Source organism: Podarcis cretensis, assembly GCF_951804945.1.
Source record: "Podarcis cretensis genome assembly, chromosome: 12".
Taxonomy (NCBI): Eukaryota; Metazoa; Chordata; class Lepidosauria; order Squamata; family Lacertidae; genus Podarcis; species Podarcis cretensis.
Genome location: NC_137181.1, coordinates 14,493,381 through 14,505,772, shown reverse-complemented (window position 1 = coordinate 14,505,772; position 12,392 = coordinate 14,493,381). Strand labels below are relative to the sequence as shown.

General features: G+C 39.7%; 1 protein-coding gene and 1 long non-coding RNA gene across 7 annotated transcripts in view; one reads left to right on the top strand and one right to left on the bottom strand.

The window, feature by feature from the left end:
• Nucleotides 1-12,392, bottom strand: part of LOC307199355 — a 255,630-nt gene that overhangs the window by 156,331 nt on the left and 86,907 nt on the right. The gene's annotated exons all lie outside the window — the stretch shown is intronic.
• Nucleotides 1-12,392, top strand: part of NCAPG2 (non-SMC condensin II complex subunit G2) — a 41,319-nt gene that overhangs the window by 10,358 nt on the left and 18,569 nt on the right. For all 6 annotated transcript variants that reach the window (XM_079996417.1, XM_079996412.1, XM_079996413.1 and 3 more), the window contains exons 9-18: nt 198-284; nt 1,638-1,733; nt 3,052-3,177; nt 3,802-3,981; nt 5,438-5,590; nt 7,769-7,991; nt 8,604-8,707; nt 10,217-10,390; nt 11,325-11,395; nt 11,580-11,733. In XM_079996417.1, coding sequence (XP_079852543.1) covers nt 198-284; nt 1,638-1,733; nt 3,052-3,177; nt 3,802-3,981; nt 5,438-5,590; nt 7,769-7,991; nt 8,604-8,707; nt 10,217-10,390; nt 11,325-11,395; nt 11,580-11,733 — 1,368 coding nt within the window. The remainder of the gene's footprint in view (nt 1-197; nt 285-1,637; nt 1,734-3,051; nt 3,178-3,801; nt 3,982-5,437; nt 5,591-7,768; nt 7,992-8,603; nt 8,708-10,216; nt 10,391-11,324; nt 11,396-11,579; nt 11,734-12,392) is intronic.

Here is a 12,392-nt window from a genome sequence, read left to right as displayed (position 1 = left end):
ATCTTGGTAGGCAGTTAGTTGGTTCTGTGCAGGAGAAAGCATGTCCTTCAGATATACTGGCCTCAAACTGTAATGGGTTTTGAAGACAACACAGGCATTTAGAATTTGGCTCAGAGACAAGTTAGAAGTGCAGTTGCTTCAATAACTTCGCCCTAATTTTTCATATTGATGAGGATGTGTATTTGTTCTTATTTTAGGTGATTGAACATTGTTGCATTCAGGATTTCATGCATCATGCAATTCACCTCCCCAGGAACTCTCCATTAAACTCTAAAGTGCGAGAGGTGCGTTGATATTCATGTTAAACCAGTGGCTTTCAGAATTCCTATATTTTCCCTTTCCACACTTTTGCTTTGCAGGGTGATCCCCCAGAACACATATTGTTCTCTCCTGAAGCTGTTCACAGCAAGAGAAGTGGCAAGCTGTCTTTTAGAAAAACTTCTCTAGCATTGAGGAACCCAGTAATTAACAATAATATTTGTTTTGTGCATTTATATTCTGCCTTTCCTAGAAGGAGCTCAAGGCAGCATGCATAGTTCTACCCTCTCATGCTCACAATATCCATGTAAAGTAGATTAGGCATAGAGAGCTCGATTCACAAATGACCATACACTGGTTTATAAGCCATGGGATGATGGTGCAAATCCTCCTGTTGCAACTGGCCTATTACTTGCTGAACCTCATGGCTGAGTGAGAATTTGAATCTAGGTTTCCCCAGTCCTAGTCTAGCCCTCTAACCCAGAGCTTTCCAAACGGTATGTTGCAACACGATAGTGTGTCAGCTGCAGTGTGCAGGTGTGTCACGCAAATGCTCCTCCTGGGGCTGAAAAGGGGTTAGTTAAACTCTGGTTTGCTAGTAAAACTGCATTACTGTGTTGCAAAATGATGCATGCTTAAAAAGTGTGTCACCACTCTGCTCTAACCATATAATAACAAATGATTTAATTTGAAAAGTATCTGTTCTAATTGTTATTGTGTGTCACAAAAGCATTGTTACTTTTTCTGAAACCTCAGTTTCAGAACTACTCTGACTTAACCAGACTACTCTGGGGTGGTGAATAGGATCCAGCTGGCAGGCCAGATCCCGAACTTGCCCACTCTTGGATGGGCCCTTTTTGATGGGTACATGGGGCTGCCCACCTGTCCATCACCTGCCATCACTATGATGGGAGGCAGGGTTGCTCCTAAATGAGCATTTAATTCCTATTGGGTACAGTACAAATAGTTGTGTGGTTCTTTTGCTCTATCGGTTGCTAATTGAAATGTCTACACTCTTCATTCTTTCCAATATTCGTGAGTATCATGTGGTCAAAGCATCTTCATAAGGAAAACACTTTTTAAGCATAGCATATAACAGCTGTAACCGATGGTGCTCTCCAGATGTTGGAGTCCTATCAGTTCCAACTAGTATGACCAGTGGTCAAGGATGATGGGAATTGTAGTCCTGCATCTGGAGGGCATCACATTGGCTGTCCCTAGCATATAAGATCATCTATGGTTGTCTGCTTACACAAACCACAGGAATTCTTATTTTGCAAAAGCTAATCACTGGATAAAAGGAGTTGTATTTCTCAAATAGCCCATGAAATGAAGTGACTAACTTCCTGCATCCTTTGCATTTATTTTCATTATGTCAGTTGCTGATCTATTTCCACAAACAAAACAAATGTCGCCAGGGAGTTGAAGAAGTTGTTTATAGACTTTATCAACCAATTCTTTGGAGAGCATTGAAGGTAATTGTTTAAAATGTTACCTGTCATCTTTGCGGATATTTTTACATCAAGATTGTTGAAAAGGAGTTGAAAAATAATTGGACCTTTTTTAAGGTAGCTTCCAATATTCTTCCGTGTTGTAAGTCAGCACTGGCCAAGCCTAGTCAAGCATCGATTTGACAAAATAGATGGTGCATACTCTCTTCTGTGCCAAGTACCACTACAAAGCTGCTCTCGGTTCAGAAGGGGGTCTTCTTGTAAATAAGGGTTCAACTTGTTTTGCATAGGGTGGCACTCCCCTTCATGGAGTGGAGATCCTCCAGAATCTGGCTTTGCTTCTGAGTTTGAATATACAGTGGTACCTCAGGTTACAGATGCTTCAGGTTACAGACTTCGCTAACCCAGAAATAGTACCTCGGTTTAAGAACTTTGCTTCAGGATGAGAACAGAAATTGTGCAGCAGTGGTGTGGCAGCAGCGGGAGGCCCCATTAGCTAAAGTGGTGCTTCAGGTTAAGAACAGTTTCAGGTTAAGAACGGACCTCCAATACGAATTAAGTTCTTAACCCGAGGTACCACTGTAATTTTATTTTTGCTTTGTGAGTCACCCAGATAACTTTTGTTATGGTGTGGCTGTATGAAATTAGTAAGAAAGCAAATAATACATAAAATATAAATTTAATAAAAGAAGAGGAAGAAGTTCAGATAATGGCTGTGGACGGGTTTGCTTTTGCCCAGGTCCAGCTGGTGCAGCTTTTTACTTTTTTACAAGAGTATATGATGGCTTTTACCTTGACGTGGAACCACAGAGAGAGCTCTGCTTCTGAAGAACTAGCTCTTTGCACGTATTTGTTAAGCACTATTGTGCAGATAAATGCGCCATCAGGTGCCTGCTAGCTTAGAAGCAGCTAGCTTATTTAGCCATAATAAGTAAGATCCCTTGCCTGCTACTGTGTGGCTAGGGAAGAAAAGTCTAGTGTAGTTGCCATTTACTTAAAGGTCTGAAACGGAATTATATTTTTATAATCTCATTGAGCGGAGAAAATTGAGGTAAAATGGAAGCAAAAGCTTCTGAACAGCTTGTCCTGGCTGTGTTGGAGGCGGATTGGAAAGGGACAGGGCAAATAAGCCCGAGGCTTTCGTAGGCTCATTCATCTAAGGTTAAACTATTGTTTATAGTTGAATTCAAATGGGACCATTAACACTGCTGCGGGTTCACACCTTAAACTCACTGTGCACCCTTGCTTTTAACAAATGACAATGATTTAGGCATTAAGGATTTGCTTTGTCCATGGTTTATATAACTATAATTTACTTGACTACTTTCCTGCTTTGTAACAGGCCAGAAACTCAGAAGTCCGATCAAATGCAGCATTGCTATTTGTTGATGCATTTCCAATTCTTGATCCATCTTTTAATAAAGAAGATATGGAAAACGAAATCCAAAGGCAATTTGATGAGCTCTTTGTAAGTCTACTGTGTGTTTCTCTCCCCACCCTCCATCAAGCTAGTTTTATTTAAGGTTAGCAAAAAGTAAGGAAATCCATTTTGCTGGAAAATGGAATTGGAGACATCAGTGCTTTTTTATTTTTACAAGTAGCTGTCTTGCTTTATTTTGAGCTTTTCAGCATCTTCATAATTACAAATAAACCTAAAAGTAAACTGAAAACATAGTGACATATCATCTAGCCTGATAAGAACCTATCAGAATAGTGAAAGCCAATTGCTTCTCTCTTCCTCTTCCCTTCAATACTAGAATATAATGTTATTGTATAAACGTACATACACATTTATTTGGATCATTGGCTCCCACAGAAACTTAAATACTTAAAAACTTAAAGATTAAAATATACATTGGTAATGAACATTTTAGAACAAGAAATCACTGTATTGATGAAGACCTACTTTAAAGCCCTTATAGGTGGAAAATATAGACATGGAAGAACTCAAGTGTTGCATTTCTGAAAATATCTAAGGCATCATCCCTTGATAAGGTCTCCTTCACAAACTGTCACATGTGAGCTGTCCAGCTGCACAGAAAACTGGATGGAAATTGTGGCTTAATATTCTTTATTTTCCCCCTGTTTCTAGACTCTCTTAGGAGATCCTCAACCTCTAGTCCGCTCAACAGGTGTGCTTGGTGTTAGTAAAATAGCATTCAAATATTGGGAGATGATTCCTGCAAATGTGCTTGCTGATCTCTTAAAAACTCTAATTGAAGATCTTTCTTTTGATGCAACTTCAGCTGATGTTAGATGCTCTGTTTTTAAAGTAAGTGCCTTCACAACAAAAGTAAGTGTCTCTTCTTTTAGTGATTAGTTTCTCATTGGCTTGGTTCAAATGTCACTTAGCACAGGTAAGCATGACTATGATTTAAAGGTGAACACATACTGTGCTAGTGCACAAGGCTAAACTCACAGATACTTGGTTTCTCTCCTTGCTGCTCCCAGAAACTAAGGCATGGTTAGCATTAGAGTTGCATCCAAACCCAGGCCTGCAATTACTTCTCCAAACTCAGAGGAGCAGGTTCTTAGCTTGGGGGTACTGCTTGATTCACATTGTCACTGCAGACAGGCCCATGTGGCCTCTGTGGTAGCCATTCCTGGATCAGGAATGACTTAGCCACAGTAACCCACGTTCTCGTAACCTTACTTTTAGACCATTTTAATGTGCTCTACTTAGAATTACTTGTGAAGTTATTTGGGACAGATGGAGGTGTTTGGGGTCAGTTTTGTTTTTCTTGCTGTACTTTAGTGATGGATTGATATAATTCTTAAATGTTACAGCTGCATGATTTTAATGTGCCGTTGAATTTTTGTGGTTTTCATTTGTGTTACATTGTGTCCAGGGATCTTTCAATGCAGGATAGTTTAAAAATTGATTAAGCACACTGTTTTGCTTTCATTTTGCTTGCTGAAAAAGTTGGCTTTTCTCAATGCGCAACTCAGAAATGCGTTGAGTGGTTTTGTGGGCAATCTGATGCAAGGCTCAGCCGTTCCCTCCACCCTGCCACTGAGCAGTGTGTAAAGGGCAGGTTTGAATTTCCTCTCAGAGCTCCTCTACTGCACCTACCCCCACAACACACACTGCTCAGCTATGTGGAGAAAGGCAGCTTGGCAGCCAGGAAAAAGTGGCCTGGGAAAAGGCAGGGCCCAGAGGAGAGGCTGCTGGGCTGAAGAGCAGGCGACAAGACAGTAGTTCCCAAGCTCTGTTTTATAGCCAATGCTATTCCCTTTTAAAAATAAGCTTTGAAATAGTTGGCATGGAAAGATCATGCTGCTGATTAGTGATGAGCTTGTTAAAACAGGGTACTTCTGATGAGAATGAGAACACAATCTTAATAACTAGAACAATGCTGTAATAGTAAAGTTCTCTAGAGCAGAAATGTTTGCTAACCTAATCATACCTTAAAGTGGAATAAAAACATCAGTAGATGTACCAAGCCTTTTAAATGCTTCTATTCTGCATAAATATATTTGCTGTCTTTGTTCCAGTTCAGCAGCACATCCCTAGAAGGAATATTAATAGGACAATTTTTATATGCACAACATATACCACTTTGCATTTAAATGGCATGTTTTAATAAAACGTGTTTCCTTGCTTTTTGTCATTCTCCAGAGCCAGTTCTCTAAGCTGCATGTGGTTAGCAATTAGAATAGTTTCAGTTCTGTATTCCCTGCTTTCTTGTGATAACCTTTTATTGGTCTTTTTCTTTTCTCTCTTGCAGTGCTTGCCTATAATTTTGGACAACGTACTCACCCACCCATTATTGGAACAGCTCCTGCCAGCCCTGAAATACAATCTCCATGACAATTCGGAGAAAGTTAGAGTGGCTTTCGTTGATATGTTGCTGAAAATTAAGTCTGTCAAGGCTGCTAAGGTAGGATAAATTAGGTTTGCTAGGCTGCAGACAGGCTGCATAGAACTAGGCAATTTATTCTGAAAGATGTACATTCATCAGTACTGCAACAATCCTAAAAGAATAGGGGTGCAGGTAACCTATTAACACTTCACTCCCAACTATTTACTATTGTTGTATTTTAAACTAATCAGTGCCTTTAAAATGCCAGTTTCTTTTTTGCAGTTTTTCTGGCAGTTATCTTGATTGTATGTCCAGCAGTTGTATTCTGTTATTTCCTGATTATTTTTAAACATAAGTTACAAATTATTGGTACTTTGTAGCTGCAAAAATAAACTGCCCCTAATTGGAAAAGATGTGAGAACTCAACTAGGCATTAACTGGATACCAAGAGCTGGGATGTTGCTGAATTGTTTAGGAAGAAATAGAACCAGGAGGGACAACTGTATTCCAACAGCTTTTAGGAAATATGAAGATATTAGTTTAGAATCAAATCGGATCAGAAGATCTATGGTCAATAATATCATCGTATGTCTGTGATCCTTTGAGTGCTTTATTCCTATGTTGTTTATTCCTATGTTGTTTACAATAAAACTAATAGAAGCCTCTGGGTGTGGGGACTTAGAAAAGTATTTCTATTGTGTCTGCACCGGCAGCTCTTTCGTTCATTTTTCTGGGGTGTGCATTTGCTGGAATATACATATGATGAGGAGGACTTGGATTTTTATAAGGGGAAAAAAGGACAATCCTTGCACATGTACTGATAAACTCACACTGATATTTGAAAAAAGGAGAGTTTATTTTTCAGGCACGTTGCTATGCATACTTATAGGTAATGGTTAAGCAATGTGCCATTTGATTCCCTTCCCCACTTGCAAGATTCCAAAATTACAAAGTTTTCACATTTATAAGGCTGTATAATACACTGGATTGATGCAATTTATATTCTTTTAATTATTATTTAAAAGTATAATATATAATAATATTTAATTTTCAGTTGATTTATTTGAATTCTTTAAATTTCTTTGAACCTTCTAATCATTATAAAGTTAATGCTCAATTTATAACTGTATAAACTCAGTGCTGGGCTCCTTATACTGTAGTTTTCTTGCTTTTTCAATATTGTTAGTTTTATAATCCAAATTTTCCTTATCATTCTATTTACTCAGGCCACACATAATATATAATGCTGCTTCTTGATAGAAGGTGGCATATTTTACATAATTCAGTAAGCGGAGTAAAGGGTCTGTCGATGTGTCAATTGAAAGCTGGCCATGTTCCTTACAAGTATGTTCAGATGTTACCTTTTTAAAGCACTGCTGACTTCTAGGCTAATTTGACCATTGCTACTTGCCCTTTATGTGTGGCAAGATCAGGAATGAGCCTTGAGCTCTTCCTTTCTGCTCTTACCTCTGGTCAGAGAAGTGAATGCAATTATTTGCAAGCTCTCCTGACCCTGGATATGGAACCTGTTTCTACTTTAGCATCCATAGTCTTGCTTAGATAAATGGAGTCTCTTTGTTGGCACTTCTGCACCTGTGGGAGGAAGAACAGGCCCATGGCCCATTCCTAACGGTGCCGAGAAGAGGGAAGAGAGAAGAGAGAAAAGGGAAGAAGTATCCAAATAGCTGTTCAGCTGTGATACAGGTTTCCCAATTTCAACCTGCTGCAAAAAAGCATTTTCATACTCATGCAAGTGTGTTGAGACCAGTGTGTGTACAATAACTGCATGCATAAGATCTTCTGCTCCCTGCTCTGTTTTTAACCCCAGTAGTGTGCCCAGAACTGCCACAGTAAAGATGTGGCATTCTGTTCCCAGAAGCCTTATCTGGATGCAGACAGAGGTAGATAACAAGGTGTGATACAGGACAAGGACAAGTTGGAAGAGGGCTAGTTGATTTTAACATTGTCTTTTTACATTGTTGGAGCCTGCATAGGTTTGTGGGAACAATTTGTAACCTTTATGGTAAAGGACAGATAAGAAATAATAGTATTGACTAGCAGAAATGCTGAAAGGTTGAGGCTGTGATGATCCGGGGGGGGGGGGGGATTTGTAAAGGAATGTTTTGAATAGAGGTTTTAGAAAAAGCATCATGAAAAAAAAGGCAAAATGGGATTATTAGATAATGTAATCATGATAACTTTTTTCTTTTTCTACGTCTTCCTCACCTCCACACTGCCCTGCTCCTCACAAATCAGTTCTGGAAAATCTGTCCTATAGAGCATCTCTTAACTCGCCTTGAGATTGATTCACGGCCTGTGTCCCGGCGCATAGTAAATCTCCTGTTCAGCTCTTTCATGCCCATCGATCAACCGGAAGAAGTGTGGTGTGAGCGCTGTGTCACACTAATCCAAATGAACCCAGCAGCGGCTAGAAAGTTCTACCAGTATGCTTATGAGTACACCAGCCCAACCAACATAGGTAAAGTTCTGGAGAGCTAATGGCTTGGTTTATAATAAAGAATCTATGAGCAAAAGTATTGTGTAGTAGCTCTTACTGTAAATGCTCGTAGGCCAGGAGCTGCTTCTGAAGAATTCTGTGCCAAATTATAAATGCTGGGAAGGGAGAGAGAGACCTATATGGGGTTTTTATTCTTATTGCTGCCTTTTATATGCATGCATTATGTATCTACTTGGCTTATTTATTTTTAAATGGAGATCGTACTTAACTCCCTCCTCAGTGCATAGCCATTGAGTGATACAGGGTGTTAACTTCAGCCACATTTAAATAATTTATTTTTATTTTATATTAAAATATATAGCCGTGAAGATGCTCAAGGCCATTTACAAATCAATTAAAAACACTAGCAAGAAATATAATGAATAAAATATTAAGCTCTAAGCAGCACCGTGTTTTATCATTAAACTGTTTTTATTTTTATCTCTTGTTTACATTGAAGACTTTAAATGTTTAAATTTACTCTTTTTTTGAATGTAAGTAATGATTCGGTTGACTGCTTTGCTGCCCACTACTTTAAATTGTTCCTGTTCCACACTATCTTTCACAATTGCACACTTTGTTCTTTAATTTTAGCTAAATTGATGCTTACCATTCAGAGCTGTTTGAACGCCTGTATCCGGCAGGGATTAAAAGCATCTGACAGCGATGATGAAGACAGTGAAAAAGAGAACATGAGTGTAAGAATGCAACACAAAGTTTCTAAGATAAAAATGTTAATTAGGAGAATAAGAAGTGGTCTATGTACTTGGATCAGCATTGTCTACACTGACCAGTAGTGGCTTTCCATGGTTTCAGACAGGATGCTCCCAGCCAGGGATTTTACTCTGGACTTGAGCCTTTCTTCTGTCTTGCTCTTTGCGACAAAATATAGAGGACAACTCTTCACCGTTTCACCTACCAAGAGTGTTCCTTGGTGCTTGATGTGGGATGTGATGTTCCCCAGTTGCAGTACAGCTGCTAAACCAAGGTTTGGCTTAGTGTGTTGTCCAAACCTAGGAAACTGGTTAGTAGGACAGACCAGAAAGGAGCAAAGCAGCTGCAAGTTCCTATCTAGGAGCCAGCACACTCTCTCCCAGTAGGCTGTGTTTGCCTTACTGTGGAACCAGGCCTGTGTGAGGTGTGTTCACTCTGTACCATATTGATTATTACTTGCACTGTCAGCACCTGAACCAGATTTAAACTATAATTTCATTCTAGCAGCTAAATTTCTAACCCATAAACTGCTACAATGTTTGTATATTCATCTAGGCCAGTGGAGACCAAACTTGGCCCTCCAGATGTTTTGGGACTACAACTCCCATCATCCCTAGCTAACAGAACCAGTGGTCAGGGATGATGGGAATTGTAGTCCCAAAACAGCTGGAAGGCCAAGTTTGGCCACCACTGGTCTTGGCATTTTCTGAAGTAAAAAATAAATTCATAAGAAGTATTACTTGGGTTGGGAGCTGCCCAGAGTGGCTGGGGAAACCCTGCCAAACGGATGGGGTATATTATTATTATTATTATTATTATTATTATTATTATTATTACTGTGTTTTCTTTAGACTTTCTTTTGCAGTCTCTGGAAAGGCTTGCTTTGAAATGCTGGTTTCCCTTGCTCTACCTGCCCCCGCATTCATTTTTCAGGGTCCTCATCTTGTTTCTGTATCTCCAGCTTCTATCAGTGCCTACCAGCCCTGACACCTGTGTTCTCCTACCACTGTTGGTGGCAGTATGCGTCTGAATGTTAGTCACTGGGGATCACAAGTTGGGAGAGAACTGTTGCTCTCAGGTCTTGCTTTTGGTATTCCCATATGCATCTGGTTGGCCAGTGTGAGAGCAGAATGCTGGACTAGATGGGCCATTGGCAGGATCCAACGGGTTCTTCTTATGTTCTGTGTTGTGTTTGGGAATTCTAAGGCAATCTAGATTCTAGGATGTTAGTTTTCAATGGGTATTATTACATGATCTAAGAAAAAACCCAGTTAATGTTCATTTCCCCCTTGATTCCTGGAACACTGGCCCTCTCAGATAATGGCAAACTTCTAAAATTGCTTTCGTTCTAAAATTCCTGACAACATCCGTTTGTATTAACATACACATGAGTTCAAGAAGGCCCATTCCATTTTTTTAAAGCCTATAAGCCTAATTTGAGATGCACTGTGCAAGAGAAATTGCATAATAATCCTCACATGTTTACATTTCAGGTGCCACATAATGTGTTGTCAGTTGATGACATACCTTCCATGGCAGGCTTACTTGAAATAATTGTAATTCTGTGGAGAAGCATTCAAAAACCACTTAATCGCAACGAAGGAGCCAAAAACCATATTGTCCGAAAATTTGCTTCTGTGCTATCTGAATATTTAAAAGTATTTAAGGTAAGTTCTCCTGTGAGGTACACTTAAAATTCCTATAGATTGATTGGATGCAAAGGTTTCATTCTGTTTGTGGAAAGGGTACAATTACAAACAGAAGAGCCCCCTTGAACTCCAACTCACAGTAACACTTATCTCACAAGCTTTATTCTGTGGCCCCTTGTCCCTTACCAGGTATAGGGGAAAGAATGCAAAGGTATTAAAAACAGAAAGAAGGAACTTGCTTGGGTTTTTGTGTAGAGGGAATACAGTAGGAATAAGAGAATTCTGTGAAGTACAAGACAATCAGTTCATCATCATTGTAATAATAATCATTACTATTCTGAATTACATTTGCATACCACCCTTCATTCAGGGATCCTAGGGTGGTTAATAACAGATCATTAGATTGAAGAACTGCAGTACATGCATCCAACATCCTGTAGATAAGAGAAAGGGTTGGAAGTTTTGCAAATGTGTTGTTACTGGTCTGCCTCTATATTTGCTCTAAAACATTAAATCACAATGTTGCTGTAATTTTAAATGCATGGATGCTCTTTCAGTTTTTATATATATAAATGTATTCATATGGAATGTTTGTCATTCATAGATCTCAGTGATCAGAGATTCGTTTTATTCAGTGCTGTTCAAAACTGTAAAAAATGCACTGGGAAGTACAACAGTAAACATATGCAAGCCAAATGTACATAAGATCTAACAGCATTGCTAGTTTATATTTGTAGCACAGTCTAGGCAGACCAAACTTGTGGCAGTCAAGTATACAAGATGTACCAATATGAATCAGGCTTAATAATTCTTGACCTGACTTTTTGAGAATCTTAATGAATTAGGAAATTGCTGTGAAAATGGAGGGGCACCATTTGGTTCTCTTTGTAAGTGGCCTTGTTTACCAAATGTTTAGAAATTCCTTATTAGACTGTTCTTTGTTTCAACCTAGGATGATCGTTGTGTGTCACCAATAATTGTCCTTGCATCTTTCATGACTCCTGCTGCTATTCCTACATTCAGGTATTTATGTATTTAGTTATAGTTGCAAATGTGGATAGAAACTTTTCCTGTCAACTGTGTGCCATGCAGATTTGATTCTAGTAAGGATATTTTGATCCATAGGCATGTTGAAAAGTTGTGTAGGCTTTTGAGGCAACCTTATCTACTTAAATGGCTAACGTGCCGTGTTTGCATTTGTTTCTAGTTGTGGTGTGGTCTCTAAACTGAAGAATCTGGAAAATGGTGCCACTGAAAACCAATACTCTTCCCTGCTTGACTGTCTGTGTCGTTGGGGGAAAGTGGGACACATTCTTGAATTAATCTGTGATTGGATAACTGCTGAACCAGTTGGAAGAGAGGTGTGTTAAAAGTCTGGCTATATTGTTAATGTAATGTTTGAAATACTGTACTGTGTTAAAAAAGAAAAGAATAAGACTTCCGGATTAGCGCCTCCGGCAATGGCGGAGCTCCTCCGATTGGGAGGAACTGGCTCCGTGGAAAGCAGGGTCTGAACCGCCACGGCGAAGGCGGAGACCCTTGGAAATCACAGGCGGAAGAGCCTGTGAACTTGGGATTCGGCTGGCACCTTTTCCCCCCCCTTACTCGCGGGGAGACCCGGTATCGGGAATCCGGAGCAACGTGGGGTGAGTGGCGCGGTGCTTTGAATCGACCGCTTATTTCATGGAGTGAAGCCGCATTGCTGCTGCCGGAGAGCGCTGACTTTTTCCTGTGGACAATTGGATTTTAAACAACAACCCGTGAGTAGAACGGAAAAATTGGATTTTCTAAATACCTTAATTCGGCATCGAACGGGGAAGGCTCAAAACAGGAAGTCCGCCTCCCCTTTTTGTAAATAGACTGAAGCAAAGTATTCATAAGCGAAGGTTTTGGAAAGCTTCGTGTAAAGGATCAAACTTCCATTGATTGAAACTATTAAACCCCCCTTGGAAGCAGGGGAAGTGCGGGGAAAATTTTGACCAAGCGTGCCTGCAGGAGAGAGTGGAAAACTAAATTACCA